The 19,102-nt window shown below is 42.5% G+C and overlaps 1 protein-coding gene across 1 annotated transcript in view; it reads right to left on the minus strand.

Annotated features, from left to right (window-relative positions):
• Positions 1 to 19,102, minus strand: part of RECK (reversion inducing cysteine rich protein with kazal motifs) — a 75,944-nt gene that overhangs the window by 10,747 nt on the left and 46,095 nt on the right. The window contains exons 12-16 of the mRNA XM_044265369.1: positions 17,573 to 17,709; positions 15,399 to 15,539; positions 14,118 to 14,306; positions 12,153 to 12,275; positions 10,056 to 10,227 (exon numbers count right to left, since the gene is read on the minus strand). Of these exons, the coding sequence (XP_044121304.1) occupies positions 10,056 to 10,227; positions 12,153 to 12,275; positions 14,118 to 14,306; positions 15,399 to 15,539; positions 17,573 to 17,709 (762 nt within the window). The remainder of the gene's footprint in view (positions 1 to 10,055; positions 10,228 to 12,152; positions 12,276 to 14,117; positions 14,307 to 15,398; positions 15,540 to 17,572; positions 17,710 to 19,102) is intronic.

The following is a 19,102-nucleotide window of genomic DNA, read 5'->3' on the forward strand; positions in this document are numbered from 1 at the left end:
GCTCATGAACAAACTGCAGAGGAAAAAGCCCCTAAACAAAAAACTTCGCACAAAACTGAAGTTGCATTTCCAGAGATTTCTCATGTCCAATCCCTAATATGGAGGTAGATAAGTAGAAGAAAATTTCTATTACTATCAGGCATAAATAGCTAATAAAGAGAATACATCCATTTCTCTCATCTTGTCTGCTACCATTCTGTGCCTTGCACTTTCTCTTTAAGTCTTATAGAATTGCTGTGGCTCTCAAGAGACATCACACTATTTTCTCATTTCTAGTGGCCAAGATCTTTGCTCCTATTGTTCTCCCTGCCTTCACCAACACCACCCTCTACTGTCAACCTTGCTGGCAATCTCCTTCTCATCTTCTTAGCTGAGTATCACATCTTCTAGAGGCTTTCCCAGGCTTCCTCCAGGCTGCATCAGCTACATATCTGGGCCCCTAATCACAGTGTGTCATCAAGGAGCTTTACATGGCTTTTTACCTGTAGACTGTACTCTTCGGGACAGAGGTCTTCTTAATTCATTTTGGTATTTCAGTGTCTGGTATACAATAGATGCTTGGTAAGTGCTGGTCTTGAGTTGAAAAAGATGAGGAGCCATTGGGGAAGATGGTGATAGAGTAGGAGGACCCTAGGCTCACCTCAACCCCCCCACACACTAGATAACTATTAGACCATTCTAAATACTCTGGAAATTGATCTGAAGACTAGCAGAACAAACTCTAAAACTAAAAGTAGAGAAGAAGGCAGGAAGTGCAGAGACATGGCTTGGGAGAGAAATGGATTGTAGCCCCTGTGGTGGGGAGGCAGCCACAGTTGCAAAGGAAGGTGAGAGACAAACTTGTATACAGGGGAGTGCATGGGGAAAACAAATCCCCATAGCAATTGGCTTGGAAAGTGAGAGGGCCTGATTTTCACGAGTTCTTGGAACCAGTGGGGCTTAAAGTCTGGAGTTTTAAAGGTCAGTGTGCTTGGCTCTGTGAGAGCTCAGAGGACATTGGGGCTGGTTTTGAAAAGAAGGCAGGGCAAACAGTTTGCAGACATACAGTGTGGAAATGGCAATCTGAAGAGTACCCGGGGCACATAGTAGGGCGGTTATTCATTCATCTCAGAATGTGTCCCAGAGAGATGGCATTCACTGAGAGACCCCTCCAGGGAAAAAAGGAACTGGAATGTGTCATTTCCCTCCCCTGCTTCTCAGCAAAACCACAGGGCCACCTTTGGGAAACAGTGCAGCACCAACACTCACTACTTGACTTGCTTAAACCAAGCCCCACACCATCATGTTCTGATAGAAATGCCCCTTCTGGGCACAGCTGCTTGAGTCCCAGTGTGGCAGGCACCCTCCTCCAGAAGACTAGCCCAAACCCCAGTAACACTGCATCTCCTCATGTGGGATTTTGGAGAGCCTAGGTTCTAGTAGCAGTGGTGCTAGGTCTCATTTCACTAACAGACCAGAGTACATCTAGGTAAAAATCACCACATTCAGGCCAGGACCAAGCACTGTCCACAACAAGCAGAGATCCTCTGCTGATGACTGGCCTGAAGGATAAAGCGGCCAGGACACAACAGGAGAGTACACACAGCACACACTGGAGACACTCCCAGAAGCACCAGGCCCTGAGGAACAGGAGACACTACAGGGCACTACAGAACTTCTTCATAAAGCCATTACCCTCAAGAACAGGGGATGTGGTTGACTTTCTTAACACATAGAGACTTAGACAAAATGAGAAGACAGAGAAATATGTCCCAAATGAAAGAATAGACAAGGCCATGCCTAAGAGATCTAAGCAAAATAGATACAACAACTGATGTTGTAACATGCTGATGGAGAATTTAAAGCGATGATCATATGGATACTCACTGGACTTGACAAAAGAGTGGAGGACATCAGTGAGACACTTAACACAGAGTAAGGAATAACACAGAGATAAAGGGCTCAATAAACGAAATGAAAAACCCACTTGAAGGAAAAAACAACAGGCTGAAAGAAGCAGAGGAATGAATTAATGACCTAGAAGACAGAATAATGGAAAGTAATAATCCTGAACAAAAAAGAGAAAAGAGAATTAGGCAAAATGAGAGAAGACTTAGGGAACTCAGTGACTCCATCAAACATAATAATATTCATGTTATGGGAGTCCTAGAAGAAGAGAGAAAAAGGGGTCAGGGAATCTATTTGAGGAAATAACAGCTGAAAATTTCTTCAGTCTGGGGGGAAACAGATAACCAGATCCAGGAGGCACAGAGAACCCCCAACAAAATCAATAAAGGCAGATCCACACCAAGACACACTGTAATTAAAATGGCAAAACACAGTGATAAAGAAAAAAAAATATTAAAAGGTGCAAGACAAAAGAAGAGAGTTACAGACAAAAGAAACCTCATAAGGTTATCAGTGGATTTTTCACCAGAAACTTTCCAAGCCAGAAAGGAGTGGCATGATATGTTCAAAGTGCTGAATGGGAAAAACCTGCAGTCGAGAATACTCTATCCAGCAAGGCTACCATTCAGAACAGAAGGAGAGACAGAGCTTCCCAGACAAACAAGAACTAAAAGAGTTCATGACCACTAAACCAGCCCTATAAGAAATATTAAAGAGTATTTTTTGAGTGTAAAGACCAAAAATTGTAGTATTTTTGAAGGTAGGAAATACATAATATAAAAAATGAGTATTTCTGTAAAAAAATCAAAGAACTCACAAAATAAAAGGTATATGACACCATATACCTAAAATGTGGGAAGGAGAATGAGTTCAAGCTTAAATGACTGACAACTTAATATAGACTGTTATATGGAGATGATGTTATATACAAACCTAATAGTAACCACAATTCAAAATCTACTAATAAATATGCAAAGAATAAAGACAAAGAAATCCAAATACATCATTAAAGAAAACCAGCTAACCATTGAAGAGAGAAAGACAAGAAAGGATCAGGGAAATCTTCAGAAAGCACCACAAAACAAGTAATACAATGGCAATAAGTACACAGCAATCAATAATTACTTTGCATATAAATGAGCTAAATGCTCCAATCAAAGAATAGGCTGACAGAATTGATAAGAAAACAACTCATCTGTATACTGCCTGTGAGAGACTTGTTTTAGATCTAAAGACACCTGCAGATTGAAAGTGAGGGTATGGAGAAATATTTATCACACAAATGGATCCAAAAGAAAGACAGAAAGACAAAAGAAAGGCCAATACTTATATTGGATAAAACAGACTTTAAAATAAAGACTGTAACAAGAGACTAAGAAGGACACTATTTAATAATAAAGGGTTCAATCCAACAAGAAGATAAAACAATTGTAAATATTTATGCTCCCAACCTGGGAGCACCCAAATACATATAATAGTAACAAACATAAAGGAACTAATTGATAACACAAAGTAAGGGATTTTAACACTCCACTGACATCAACAGATCCTCTAAACAGAAGATCAACAAAGAAACAATAGCTTTGATGACACACTGGACCAGATGAATTTAACAAATATATTGAGAACATTCCATCATAAAACATCACAATACATTCTTTTCAAGGGCAGATGGAACACTCTCCAGAATAGATCACATATCAGGCCACAAAACAAGCTTCAAAAATTTAAAAAGACTGAACTCATACCATATGTCTTTTCTCACCCAGTGCTATGATACTAGAAGTTAATGACAAGAAAAAATCCGGAAAGACCACAAATACATGGAGGTTAAGTTATATGCTACTAAAAATGAATGGGTCAATCAGGAAATAAAAGAAGAAATTTAAAAAGTACATGGAAACAAATGAAAATGAAAACACAGTGGTCCAAAACCTTTGGGACACAGTAGAAGTGGTTCTAAGAGGAAAATTTATAGCGATACAAGCCTACCTTAAGAAGCAGGAGAAATTTCAAATAAATAGCCTTATACCTAAAGGAGCAAGAAAAAGAACAATTAAAACCTCAAACCAACAGAAGGAAGGAAATAATATGAATTAGAGCAGAAATAAGTTATATAGAAACTAAAATAAACAAAAAACCAGAAACCAATACAACCGATCAATGAAACCAGGAGCTAGAGAGAGAGAAGAAGTAATAATAAACATCACAGTAATACAAACCATTATGAGAATATTATGAAAAATGATGTCAACAAACTGGACAACCCAGAAGAAATGGATAAACTCCTAGAAACAAATATCTACTGAAACTGAAATAGGAAGAAATAGAAAATTTGAACTGATTACTGGCAAAGAAACTGAATCAGTAACTTAAAAACTCCCAAAAAACAACAGTCCAGGACCAGGTGGCTTCATAGGCAATTTCTATCAAACATTTAAAAAGGAGTTAATACTTACTCTTCACAAACTATACCAAAAAATAGAGAAGGAAGGAAAACTTCCAAATTCATCTATGAGGCCAGCACTACCCAGATACCAAAACCAGATAAAGATATCACAAAAACAGAACTACAGGCCAATGTCTGTGATGAACATAGATGCAAAAATCCTCAACAAAATACTAGTAATCAAATCCAACAATATATTTAAAAAATCACACACCACGATTAAGTGGGATTTACTCCTGGGTTGCAAGGGTGGTTCAATATTCATACATCAATCAACATGATACATCATCACTAAGAGAAATGATAAGAACCATATGTTCATTTCAATAGATGCAGAAACAGCATTTGACAAAGTATAACATCCATTCATGAGAAAAACCCTCGACAAATGTTTAGAGGGAACATACCTCAACATAGTAATGGCCATATATGAAAAACCCATAGCTAACATCATCTTCAAAAGGGGAAAACTGAGAGCTTTCCCCCTAAGGTCAGGAACAAGAGAAGGATGACCATTCTCACCACTTTTATTCAACATAGTACTGGGAGTCCTAGACACAACAATCAGACAATAGAAGAAAATAAAAGGCATCCAAATCAGTAAGGAAGAAGAAAACTTTCACTATTTGCAGATGACATGCTTCTATGCTATACATAAAAGATGAGAAAAAAAAAAAAGGCCAGAAAGACTCTGCCAACAAACTGCTAGAACTGATACACAAAATCAATAAAGTCCCAGTATACAAAATCAATTTACAGAAATCTGTTGCACTTCTACACACCAATAATGAAGTAGCAGAAAGAGAAATTAAGAAAATAATCCCATTTATAATTACACCAAAAATCACAAGATGTCTAGGAATAAACCAAACCAAAGAGGTAAAAGACCTATACTCTGAAAACTATAAAAGAAAGAAATGGAAGATGACACAAAGAAATGGAAAGACATTCCCCACTCATGGACTGAAAGAACAAATACTAAAGCAATCTACACATTTAATGTAATCCCTATCAAAATACCAACAGCATTTTTCACAGAACTAGATAATCCCAAAATGCTTATGGAAACACAAAAGACCCTGAATAGCCAAGACAATCTGGAAAAAGCAAAGCAGAGCTGGAGGCATCCTAATTCTAGACTTCAAGTTATATTACAAAGATGTATAATCAAAACAATACAGTACTGGCACAAAAACAGACACAGAGATCAATGAATAGAAAATCTAGAAGTAAACCCACAGTTATATGGTCAATTAATCTTTGACAACAAAGGAAAGAATATCCAATCGGAAAAAGACAGTCCCTTCAACAAATGGTGTTGAGAAAATTGGACAGCAACATGCAATAGAAAGAAACTGGGCCAGTTTTTTAAAGCATACACAAAAACAAATTAAAAATGGACTAAAGACCTAAATGTTAGACCTGAAACCATAAAAATCCTAGAGAGAACAGAGGCAGTAATTTTTCTGACATTGGCTGTAGGAATTTTTTTCTAGATGGGTCCTCTGAAGCAAAGGAAATAAAAGCAAAAACAAATTATTTGGACTATATAAAAATAAAAAGGATTTGCACAGCCAAGGAAATAATCAACAAAACTAAAAGGCAATCTACAGAATGGGAGAACATATTTGGAAATGACATATCTGATAAAGGGTTAGTATCCAAAACACATAAAGAACTTAAAAACCCAACACCCAAAAAAGAATCCAGTTAAAAAAAAATAGAAGAAATGAACAGACATTTCTCCAAAGAAGACAAATGAAATGTTTTCCATATGGATGGTCAATACACACATGAAAAGATGCTCATCACTTATCACCAGGAAATGCAAATCCAAATTAAAATGAGATATCATCTCACACCAGCCAGAATGGCTAAAATCAACAACTGGTTGTTGGTGAGGATGTGGAGAAAAAGGAACACTCTTGGACTGTTGGTGGGAATGGAAATTGGTGCAGCCACTGTGGAAAACAGCATGGAAATTCCTCAGAAAGTTAAAAATAGAACAATCCTACAATCTAGCAATCACACAACTGGGTATTCACCCTAAAGATTTAAATGTAGTGATCCGAAGGGATACCTGCACCCCAGTGTTTATAGCAGCAAAGTCCTAAATAGCCAAACTATGGAAAGTGCCCAGAAAAGAAGAGGCTGACTCGCCACCTAAACTGGGTCCTCAACTTACACATGTGGGGAGCCCACCTCAGTGCCAGCAGATCAGCCTGCCCTGCCCCTAGGCCCTAACCCTAACCCTAGGTTGGGTTTCTAGGCTTCTGTCCCCAGAGGCCTAGCCCATAAACCTTCCAGACTGGGGACCAATGGACCAGACCCCAGGATGTACCTGCCACCCATAAGGAAAACATTTCGTTTGGAGATGCAAAGAACCATCAGAGTGTGAAAAACCTGCATGCCCCGCTGAGGCCACTTCCAACTTCAACTGGACCCTGGACACAAACACGGAGCCTGTCATAGCGCCAGACACCGCCCTCAACTCAGCCATGCAAGGAGCCTGCCTCAGCACTGGGAGATAGGGACTGCCATGTCCCTAGGCCCTAACTCTGACCCCAGTTTGGGTTTTCAGGGTTCTGTCCCAAAAGGCCTCATCCCCAAGCCCTCCATTGGGGACCCCTGAGCCATACCCCAGGACACCACTGGCCCCCTAGGAGGAAACCCTGCCATTTGGAGCTCTGCAGAACCCTCAGAGCAGGAGAAAGGTGCATGCCCTCCTGAAGCCACCCCTATCTTTGGCACTACCCCCCCACCCTCCACCCTCTCCACAAACCCGGAGGCTGACCTGCTGCCGGACCTCTGCCCTAAACTCAGCCTCCCCAGGGTCCCGCCTCAGTGCCAGCAAATCAGGCCTGCCATGCCCCTAGGCCCTAACCCTAACCCTAGGTTAGGCTGTCAGGCTTCCAGCTTCCAGGGCCTGGCCCCCAAGCCCTCCGGATGGAGGATCCCTGAGGCACACCCCAGGACTCTGCCTGACCTCTAGGAAGAAACAGTGCTGTTTGGAGCCACGTAGAACCCTCCTGTGGGAAAAAATTGCATGTGCCCCTGAGGCCACCCCCACCTTCGGCGCCCACCTCCCCTCTCCCCCAGTGGCCACAAACCTGGAGGGCTCATGGGCTGCCCTCAACTCCCACCCTCAACTCTGCCCCTAGGGAGCTCGCCTCAGTGGGTGCTCACTGGGGAGCCTCATGGGCCCAGTCCTCAGTTCCTGATGGTCGCCAAACACACCTAGAGAGAAAGCGCTCCAGAAACCAGGAGCATGAGCGGCCTGGATTGCCGCCCAACGCTGGCCAATTCTCAGTGAGCTTTCTGCCCAAATCAATGTCAATTTGGGCAGAAAGCTCATTGAGAATTGGCCGGAATGCCCCAGCGAACTCGCTTCTGGTGGCATGGGCCTTCAGGGGAGCTTCCTGGAAGGGCCCATGGTCCCAAGTGGTCACCGCCCAAACCCTGTGAGAAAGCACGCTAAACGCCAAGTGCACGTGTGGCCAGAATTGCCTCAGAACACCTGCCAACCTCACCCTGTACTTGGCCCCTGGGGAGCCCTGCCGCAGCGCAGCACCAGCTGATGGGGCCTGCCATGCCCCGAGGCCCTAACCCGATCTCTAGGTCAGTTTTTAGGCTTCTGTCCCCCATGGCCTGTCCCCCAAGCCCTCCAGATTGGGGACACCGGAGCCACACCCCAGGAGTCTGCCTGCCACCCAGATGGAAGCTGTGCCATTTGGTCCTGCTTCAAACCCTCTGACTGGGAGACACCTGCATGACTCCCTGAGGCCATCCCCAAATCTGGCAACCCCCTGGCCACCAACCTGGAGCCTGACCCACTGCGTGACCCCTCTCCTCAACTCAGACCCCCAGGGGTCCCACCTCAGCTCCAGCAGATCAGGCCTGCCATGCCCCAAGGCCCTAACACTAACTTTAGGTTGGGTTTACAGGCTTCAGTCCCAAGAGGCCCTCCAGACTGCGGACCCTGAGCCACACGCCAGAACACCACCTGTCCTCTAGGAGGAAACCATGCCATTTGGAGCTTCACAAAACCTTCGGAGTGGGAGAAACCCGCATGCCTCCCTGAGGCCACCCTCACCTTCAGCGCCCCACCCCCCAGGGCCACAAACCCACAACCTGACGCTCAGCCTGACCCCCTCCCTCAACTCTGGCCACAGGTAGTTTGCCTCAGCAAGGGCCGGCAGGAGAGCTGCATGGGTCCGGCCTGTGGTCCCTGACAGTTGCAACACCTACCTAGCAAGAAAGCACTCCAGACACCTGGCTGGTGAGCTGCCTGAATCGCCGCCCAATGCGGACCAATTCTCAGGAGCTTTCTGCCCAAATCGATTTCGATTTGGGCAGAAAGCTCCTGAGTATTGGCCGGAAACCCCCACCAAACTTGCTTCCAGCAGGGTGGGCCTTCAGGGGAGCCACCTGGACCTGGCCGATGGTCCCGAGTGGTTGCAGCCCAAACCCTGCGAGAAAGCGTGCTACACGCCAGGTGTATGTGTGGTCCGAATCACCCTGAACGCCTGCCAGCCTCGCCCTCTACTCAGACCCCTGGGAGCCCACTGCAGCGCCAGCAGATCTGGCCTGCCATGCCCCTAGGTCTGAACCCTATCCCTAGGTTGGGTTGCCTGGCCCCCAAGCCCTCCATGGTGGGGGCTCCAAGCCATACCCCAGGACTTCTGCCCCCCCTCTCCCAGAGGATACCGCGCCATTTGGAGCCATGCAAAACCCTCAGAGCGGGAGAAACCCGCATGCCCCCCTGAGGCCACCCCCAACTTTGGTGCCCCCCCAAACAGGGCCACAAACCGGAAGCCTGACCCTCAGCCTGACCCCCTCCCTCAACTCTGCCCCCAGGATGCTCGCCTCAGTGGGGGCCCGCTGGGGAGCCTCCTGTGCCTGGCCCGCGGTCCCCGATGGTCACAACACGCACCTAGCTAGAAAGTCCTGCAGACACTAGGCGCGTGAGCAGCACGGATCGCTGCCCAACGCTGGCCCACTCTCACAAGTCTTCTGCCCAAATCGAAGTCAATTTGGGCAGAAAGCTCCTGAGAATTGGCCAGAATCCCCTGGCGAATTCGCTTCAGGGGAGCCGCCTGGACTGGCCTGTGGTCCTGAGTGGTCGTGCCTGAACCCTGCGAGAAAGCTTGCTAAATACCACGTGACCGCATGGCTGGAATATCCTTGAACACCTGCCAACCCTGCCCTCTACTCGGCTCCCTGGGAGCCCACTTCTGTGCTGGCAGATCAGGCCTGCTATGCCCTTGAGGCCCTAACAATAAACCCAGGTTGTGTCTTTGGGCTTCTGTCCCCAGAGCCCTGGCCCCCAAGTCCTCCATATTGGGGACCCCTGAGCCACTCTCCAGGATGTGGCATACATATATACACAATGGAGTATTATTCAGCCATACAAAAGAATAAAATCTTTCCATTTCCAATGACATAGGTGGAGCTAGAGAGTGTAATTCTAAGTGAAAGAAGTCAGAGAAAGACAAATATATTTCATTCAGATGTGGAATTTAAGAAACAAAATACACATGGGGCAAAAAACAGAACAAGACAAAACAACAAGCAGACTCTCAACTATAGAGAAGAAAGTGATAGTTACCAGCGGAAAGGTATGTGGGGAGACTGGTGAAACAGGTGATCAGCACCAGGTGATTAAAATAAAAACTTAAAAAAAAAAAAAAGAAAAAAGATAAGGAGTCATTTAATTTACCTTTGGTTTTTTGGGCAGGGATTTGGAGTACATGGATCCTTCGATATGCATGATCCAAACTCAAACTGATGGTCTTGGAGGCCCACACAGCGAGCGATGCACGCACTGGGGTAAGTGCGGCCATTCTGCCCACACACAGGGACGAACTGATCTGCACAGTTACAGGGCAGACCTGTGGAAGAGGACACAGATTCAATGCTGGCTACTTACACGTTCTCCTGCCTGTCATATTTCCTAATTAACACAGAACTCTCGAGTTAAAAAAGCATTGTGAATTCAGTTCAGGAAAAGGCATCCCTCCAGTCTCTGAGAGTGCTTTTAAAGATGGCAGCAAGGCTCTGAAAAGGCGTTTGTCTGCAAACTGGCTTTCCTTTGTTCCATTTATTGCCAGCTAACTGAGGGCTTCCAGACCTTGACCCCAGAGGTAGAGACCCATGTAAACAAAGCTATAGGTAGGAAAAGTAAAGAAAACTCCTCCCAATCTAGTGAATAATCTAGAATTTAGATGTCTGAAGTCTGGCTTGGGAGATCTATGCAATGTTAAAATACCAAAACAAGAAGAAAGTAACTTGGGAAATTACTGTTATTTTGAGACTTAGAAGTGTTTATGAGCATCAGTTAAGAACACTGCTTTCTTGACACTGTTATGCTTTATTCTGCTGGGTTATGCTCCAGTAAGCAAATAGGCCAGTGAGATGTGATGCTCTTTTCTTGAGAAGCAGCTACAGCTATTGATAGCAACAGCAGGGTCTCTTGCTATCTACTGGGATCTGTTTTGCTCCAGATCTGAAATACGCTTGGTTCTGGGTCAAGACGAGCCAGGTAGCCCCCTAAATTTACCCCATTTCATGCAGCTGCAGCAGCAAGTTGATTCTTCTTTCTCGGGAGTTGGTATGGCACATGGATAGGGATGGGAAGAGAACTGATTAGGGATATCCTGGTCTACCTCCAGCCCATTAAAATAAAAAGGATATCAGAAATAAGAAGTACACAGCAGGCTGCTGGGGAAGTAAAGGCAGGACTAACCCCACCCCACCCTCTACCTATCCTGAATACCAATCTTGATGTTTTATTGTCATTCTTCTTGTTGTTATCCTTATTATTATCCTTTATTTGCTTGTTTTGATGAGGGCAATTCATTCTGCTTAGAGAAACCATAAAACCACTGGGGATGAAGAATTAATTAAAGATTTTTTATGGAAAACTACTTATTTATTTAATTTACTTATTAACTTACTTATATCCAAATGTATTTGGAAGATGAACTTTACAACTAGCAGGACTCTTTTTCCCTGTGGTGTGTAGCCCCTCATGTCCTGGGATAAATTAAGGTAATGACTGTTTAGCTAACAGACTCTAAAGAGATTTTATTGGCCACAAAGTGTATCTCATTTTTTGGGACTCAGATATTGTCTCAGTCCAAACACAACCCAGAGATGTTCATAAAAATGCCTAAGTCTCAAAATTACAATAATTTCCCAAGTTCTTATTCTTCCCCTTCTCTAAGGAGATGAAGAGTGGAACATGATGAGTTTACAACCTTTGTCTTTATTTTGGTTTTGGTATTACCCTTTGACAGTCCAGAAATCCCCCAAGCCAGACTTTAAACCTCTAATTTCTAGATTTTATACACTAGATTGAAAGGAGCATTCTTTACTTTTCCTACTTATAGCTTTATTATAGGGGTCTCCATGGAATGAACTAGTAAGCTAAGGCAGGACAGGGAAAAGGTGATGAGAAAAACATTACAACACAGACTAACTTAGAAAATATATTTTCTAATATAATGGTAGGGATTTTAGTAGGTACAAAGTTTCATTTTACTAAAACCATCCCAGTCACTGGCCCTGTTCTTTTTAACCCATGGAATTTCAGAGTATTAGTGCTAGAAGGGTCCTAGGAAATCATTTGTTTAATGCCTTCAATTCACAGAGGAAGAAACAGATCCCGAGAGGGAAAGTACCTTGTTCTCAGATTATGTATTGATTTTACCATGTACATCTGCAGTTATGGCAAGAGTGGTGAAGCTACCTTGAAGGGAAACAGGTACAAAGGGATGACGGCCGCTAAGGGCTGCTTTTGGGTGGCCGTGGTTACCTGTGAAGGTCCGCCGGTCATCTTCTGAACTGTGCTCACTGAGGCACAGGCGGGTAGAACACACCAAATTGCCAGCAAAACAAGAACAGATATTGCAGTCAATGTTAAAGGAGGTCCCATGACCTAAGGAAAGGAGAAATAACATGTTGCTCCATTTCATGCATTTATAAATAAATCATATATTAACAATTTAATAGTTTGAAAAGTTTTAAAATAGAAATTCTTGAAAGATGACTTCTGAATATACAAACTGAGAAGGTAAATCTGTAATATTTATATTTTCATGCTTATCTCCCACCATTTCTCTCCAAAACCCCGAAGTGCTAGTCTTACCAGACTGCTCCCTGTTCTCTGAGAATGTTTCTGGCTGCCCCTCTTGCCTGACATGCTCCTCTCTTCCTTCTGGAGCTTTAGTCATCTCTCCACAATCAGCCCTGATGCCATCTTTGAATTGAAGACTCTCCTGATGCCCTGGCGGGAATGACTAGGTCCTTGAAGAGCACTGGGTCTGCTCCTTTTGTGGCTCTAATGCTCCCCCATCTGATCATGTACAACATGACCTGAATCCCTCATCCCAGTTTCAGCCCCACAAGGTGCTAGTATGTTCTTCTGTAAAGAGCAGGCATTTAATCATTGGAAGTCTATGGAAGGAATGAATCTGTTTATCCTCAGAGGTTGTATATTGACAGAATGGTTGTTAGGGCTATAAGCAAAACATGGTTAAGGAAGCAATAAGAAAGCAAGACCCTCAGACTTTTAGAAAGGGCATCAAAGGGTGGCACTTGTTCATGTGCTGTCTCCCAATGCCTAGTCAATAGTTTGCTTTCTACAACGTCAAACTCTGACTTTTACTTCTCATAAAGAGATGTAGTTGAGGAAGGAATGGGAAGGAACACACCTCTGTCTTTGCCTGTGGAGGTCAAGGGCTTTGGAGTCAGATAGACCCAGGACTGAGTTCATCTTTAGTCTCTTACTAGCTGGGTGACCTGTCTGAGCATCATCTTCCTCACAACAACACAGAAATCAAAGAACAACTGGAAGGGTCACATGAGATAACACAGGCCAAGACTTAGCATAGTGCTTGGCACACAATTAAAGGTTCAGTAGTATTTTTTTTTTTTAAGATTTTATTTATTTATTTGACAGGCAGAGATCACAAGTAGGCAGAGAGGTGGGCAGAGAGAGAGGAAGGGAAGCAGGCTCCCTGCTGAGCAGAGAACCCTATGTGGGGCTCGATCCCAGGACCCTGGGATCATGACCTGAGCTGAAGGTAGAGGCTTTAACCCACTGAGCCACCCAGGCACCCCAAAAGTTTAGTAATATTAGTTGTTATTAGCTATTGGTCCCTTTCTGAGGAGGCTCCTAAGAGGGTGCCTTAGAAGTCCTGGTGTTCTTTTTTTTTTTTTTAAAGATTTTACGTATTTGTTTGACAGACAGAGATCACAAGTAGGCAGAGAGGCAGGCAGAGAGAGAGAAGGAAGCAGGCTCCCTGCCGAGCAGAGAGCCTGATGCGGGGCTCGATCGCAGGACCCTGGGATCATGACCTGAGCTGAAGACAGAGGCTTTAACCCATTGAGCCACCCAGGCGCCCCAGTCCTGGTGTTCTGTAGAGTACAGTTTGGAAAATACTGGCCTGGAGGATCTGATTTGTAGACCTTACTCTTTGGTGGGAATCTATCCAATGTTCTTCCTACAAAATTAAGATTACTAATCTCAGGGGTGCCTGGGTGGCTCAGTGGGTTAAAGCTTCTGCCTTCGGCCCAGGTCATGATCCCAGGATCCTGGGATTGAGCCCCGCATTGGGCTCTCTACTCAGCGGGGAGCCTGCTTTCTCCTCTCTCTCTGCCTGCCTCTCTGCCTACTTGTGATCTCTGTCTGTCCAATAAATAAATAAAATCTAAAAAAAAAAAGATAACTAATCTCATACTAAAAACAAAAAGCAAATAAGTACAGCTCAAGACTCACTTTTTCTTTTTCCTCCAACAATACATGACTTCTGAAGATCTATACAGTGCATCTCTATACAATTTTCCAAGAGTCCACTTTGTCCACATGAGCAAATTTTGTAACAACCAACTTCTCCCGCAGATGATGGCACCTGGATTAGTGTTCCTTGACGGACGATGAAATCAGAGGCTTCTCCTAATTTGCAACCTGTACAAACAAAAATAAGCTGAGAGAGATGGTATTGTGCCATGACATTGTTATGACATTAGATATATTTTATATTGGTCTCATAGGTATTGTGTGGCTACTAAAGTTTATGTAATAGAACTTTCACTAAGTCAAAGAATTGGTCTGGTTCACTGACTGAAACATATCCTCTCAAATGGAAAATTCCATGTTCCGTAAGATGGTGGTGATTATGGACCTATACCCCAGAGTTAGGTATAGTTCAGTATAAAAATGCTATAAGATATGTATTTTTTTATTGCTTTGGGCTTATCAAGGATATTTTAAAAAATCACAGATATTTTAAAAATGAACTATGGAAACTTCTTGGTCAGGAAAACTTTTAGGGATAGAATATAAGGATATCATAAATTCAAGAAAAGCTGAATACTTGATTGGGCTTAAAGAAAATCCATTCATTTCCAATTTTAACAAAATTTATCTTGACTGATATATTCTGGTATTATACAAATATTATAGATGATCCTTTGAGACATCATGCTTATTTAATCTTCTATTCCTTATTACTTTAAGATATTTTAAAATGGTGATTTTAACAGGACAAAGAAACATTTTCAATTGGGAAGCAAAATGTTGCCCACTGTACCCTAAAGGGATGCAGAAAGAAAGACTATCAAAATTCAATGGGATAAGCATTTCTTATTCAAGAGGATTCCTGAATTGAAAAAAAATTAGTGGGGTGCCTGGGTGGCTCAGTGGGTTAAGCCTCTGCCTTCAGCTCAGGTCATGATCTCAGAGTCCTGGAATTGAGCCCCACATTGGGTTCTCTGCTCCGTGGGGAGTCTGCTTCCCCCCCACTCTCTGCCTGCCTCTGCCTACTTATGATTTCTCTCTCTGTCAAGTAAATAAATAAAATATTTAAAAAATAAAATATTTTTAGAAATAAAATAAAATTTAAAAATTAGTTGTAAAATTACACATATCTTTTTTTAAAAAAGATTTTATTTTTATTTATTTATTTATTTAGAGCTTACTCCAAAGAGTATCCCTATACAGAAACACCAGCAGCACAAATCCATACCCACTCCACAACCACACCCATTTACCTCTTACCTTGAACACAAGAGTATGGAAGACAGGGATCTCCAGATGGACACCCCTTCCGGTTAACCTCACAGAGCTCATTAGCAGGGCAAGGATTTGGGTTACAGGGATGAGTGACCTCTTCTACAATGTTACCCAAAGTACTTGGCCCTGAAAAATCAAACACAGATCAGTTTAACCAACCCAAAAAGGTAACAGAGGTCTTTAAATTTTCCAAATTAATTATGGCTAGAATAAATGAGAGCTCATGAGCAGAAACCAAGGCCCGATTCCAGGAAACCATTAAAACACACAGATTCTCTGATAATTTGTGAATTTAGTATAAACATATATACATTTATTCACCTGTTTATTTACTGGGTACTTATGATACGCTGGGAAAAGTTCTGAGCACTGGAGATACAGTAGTGAACAAAACTGACAAATCCCTAATATAGAATTAATATTCTATTTGGGAAAGAGACAATAAACAGACTGGGGATATGTAGAGTATAATGTGTGTGTCTCTGTGTGAAAAAATAAAAAAGTCACCTAATGATAAGTAATAAGTAGTATAAAGGAATGGAAAGTATACATTGGGTAGAGTGGTCAAAGAGGTGCTTATGCCTAAGAGGAATAACTTGGCACATTTTACTATAAACGACAGTAATTCACTATGGTAAGATGGATCCCGTACCATGATTATATTTGTCACCTTATAAAATAATGACCATGGAAGAGTCTCACTTTATATTAAGCATCTATGATATTTAAAGAGAGTACTAAAATTCAAACAAAAACATTTTTTTAACTTTTTTCCTTCTACACATATATTTCACTGCTTTAATAGAGTCTAGGCTTGTGAATACATTAGCTTTGCTTACTTGATTTTAGGCCAGACTCACACTGTAGGGTTAAGAATGGTATAAGAGTTCTTAGAGTTCATCTCGTCTAGCCTTTCTGAGGCAGAAAGAGGTGATCTGTCCAAAGTCACAGAGGTCTATACTCTAGTCTAATGTTTTTTTTTTCTTTTTCTTCTTCTTTTTTTTTTTTTTTTGGTTACACTGATCCTAAAGGCTGAGGGACATAGTTTGTTGGCCTTAAGAAAATGTGGCTGAGATTACTAGCTGCACATCTAGCATCCACTCTTCTCTTTCCGCTTACTAATAATGGTGTGACAATGGGTCCATAGCTAAAATGATCATCTTTCTCAGTTTCCCTTACAGCTAGGGTCGTTTCCCCTTACACTAAGATATGGTGGCTAGACTTCTAGGAGCCATGTCATGAGAATAAAGTACCTGAAGTAACCTTGATGATGGAAGCGAAACACTAAGGAGAATGCAGAAAGCAAAAAGAGGCTGGACTCTGGACGGTGAACCACTCTGACATGTCTGGACTATTTATTTCTGGGCTTCCCTTTACGTTTACCTATTGTTCTGTTCATTTGCAGTGGAACTTAAGTCATATGCAACACAGGAGAACAAAGCAAGCTGGAGCTGAATTCAAGGTCTGCCTTTCCAGCCAGCCTGGGGACACTAACGCCCTCTGGCGGCATCCTAGACACTTGCACTACCGCTACTACAATACATGGTGTGTGTGAGTTCTTCTCATTATCCCTCTGGTTTCCTCAACGCAAGGTCACCTCCTGCTGAGAAACTCAGCTCCAGGATCCCTTAAGGAGATACCAACTTATTCTTCTAGCTCTTTGCCTAGCTCTTCGCAGGAGTATTTTGGCAGAGACAAAAGTTCCATTTTCATATACTAACTCAGACCGCCAATTCCTTACTCCCTATTTGGTAGATGTGTCTAAACCAATGCCTGGCTCAGGCCCACTAATGTTCTAATTACAAAAAGCTGAAAATGCCCTGGGGGGAAATTCCACTTCCTGGTCAAATCATGACAAGGGGACAGCAATGATATGGAGCTATTATCTATGATGCTTGCCCCAGATTCACTGCTTACAATTCCTGATTGACAATAGTTCATCATTTCCTCAGACTGATAAGAGAGTCACTTGGGCTTATATGTTTTAAGATGACAATTCTTTCCAGCCAAAAAGGCCAAGCAAATAAGATAAGAGTCTGCAATTGAGATAGAATTATTAAACCACACATTCGCAACAGATAGATGTTCATCCAAAGCAAACATGAAGGGCAGAGATGGAAGGCAGAAATACTTGAAATCTTAAAAAACAAAGTACTTACTGAGGTATGTTTCTAAAGGTATACAATTCTCTAGGTCATCTGTAGGTGACAGAAGCTCACAAATACTTTCAGCTGTGTGGTCTTCAGGGAATTTGTTCTGGTCCCCACATTTCTTCAGAATCTCCACACAGTCTGATCTTAAGAAGAAAAATACACACAAATTTAGGGTTCACGGAACCTCCTCATGTTGTCTAGTCAGTATCAATCTTGTTTCTGAAGGCTTCCAGAAGGTGAGTTTTCATAAAATATTTTACAATTTTACAATTGTCAGAGTAATGGCAAAAAAACCCAGGAGTCAAGACTACCCCAGGTTGCAGAGTAGTAAGTAATGAATTACAATAGCAAAGCATCCCTTTCTCTTACCTGAGATCAAAGGCCTTGCTCAAATTTTATGCTCATACCGTTACTACCATCAGTGTGGCTTGTCCAGGTCTTTGAAAGGAAATTAAACTAGACTAGTCTAATCTGCTCTTTGCAAAATCATACATCTTTTCTTTCAGCATCTTATACTTACTTGCTTCTTACTCCCTCCCTCCCCTTCTCTTTTTAAATATCTTTTTTTTCTTAAAGATTTTATTTATTTGACAAAGAAAGACACAGCGAGAGAGGGAACACAAGCAGGGGGAGTGAGAGAGGGAGAAGCAGGCTTCCCTCTGAGCAGGGAGCTCGATGCAGGGCTCGATCCCAGGACCCCGGGATCACAACCTGAGCCGAAGGCAGACACTTAACGACTGAGCCACCCAGGCCCCCTTTAAATATCTTTTTGTTATCAATGTTAAGGGGATTGACCCATAACACCTAGAAAGTATACTACTTTAAAATTTCTTAGTCTTAAAAGGGATTTGACTCCTTTTCTATAAGTTCTTATGCTGAGTCAATAAATTTCCCACTAGTTGCCTCTTGTCACCCAAGTTACCCCCCATCTTTCCCCTTATTCAAGTCATTACCAAGTCATGCCACAGAATGTATCTGGACCCTATTTAAGGTTGAAATGATCTGCAATCAGTCATCAAGTGCCCAGCGGCACCAAGACACACCAACAGCTTAGGGGCTGGATAGTAACTTCGTTTTTAGAAAAGCTTTTTGGAAAAATAGATGTTGAAGATCAGCTGGCATAGATTACTACCTGGGTAATGCTGCTGGTTTCACCCAGGATAGCAGCTTTCATCTTTATTTTATCCTAGATCTCCTAAGCAAACCATTCACAAAATGCTCACTAGAAATAGGCCCTAATGACTATATTCACTAACTCCCTCACTCATTAAACACTATGGAACTCCTACTGTGTGTCGGAATTCTGCTAATCCCTGATGAGGAGAAAAAGAGAAAAGAGGAGACAAGAAAAAGAAGTCATAAAGTATAAACTCAAGGAGAGCAAAGTCTAACAGAATATAAGTACACAAATTAAAATACAAAAATAGAATTATTGAAGGGACTTGACAAATATTTCTGAAACTAAATTCCATAAGAGAAGTTCAGGTGAAGGTCTACAGAAGTTTGTAGGAAGGATAAATTACTATTAGCTGGAGA

The sequence above is a fragment of the Neovison vison genome, chromosome 9 (assembly GCF_020171115.1).
Source record: "Neovison vison isolate M4711 chromosome 9, ASM_NN_V1, whole genome shotgun sequence".
NCBI classification, from domain to species: Eukaryota; Metazoa; Chordata; class Mammalia; order Carnivora; family Mustelidae; genus Neogale; species Neogale vison.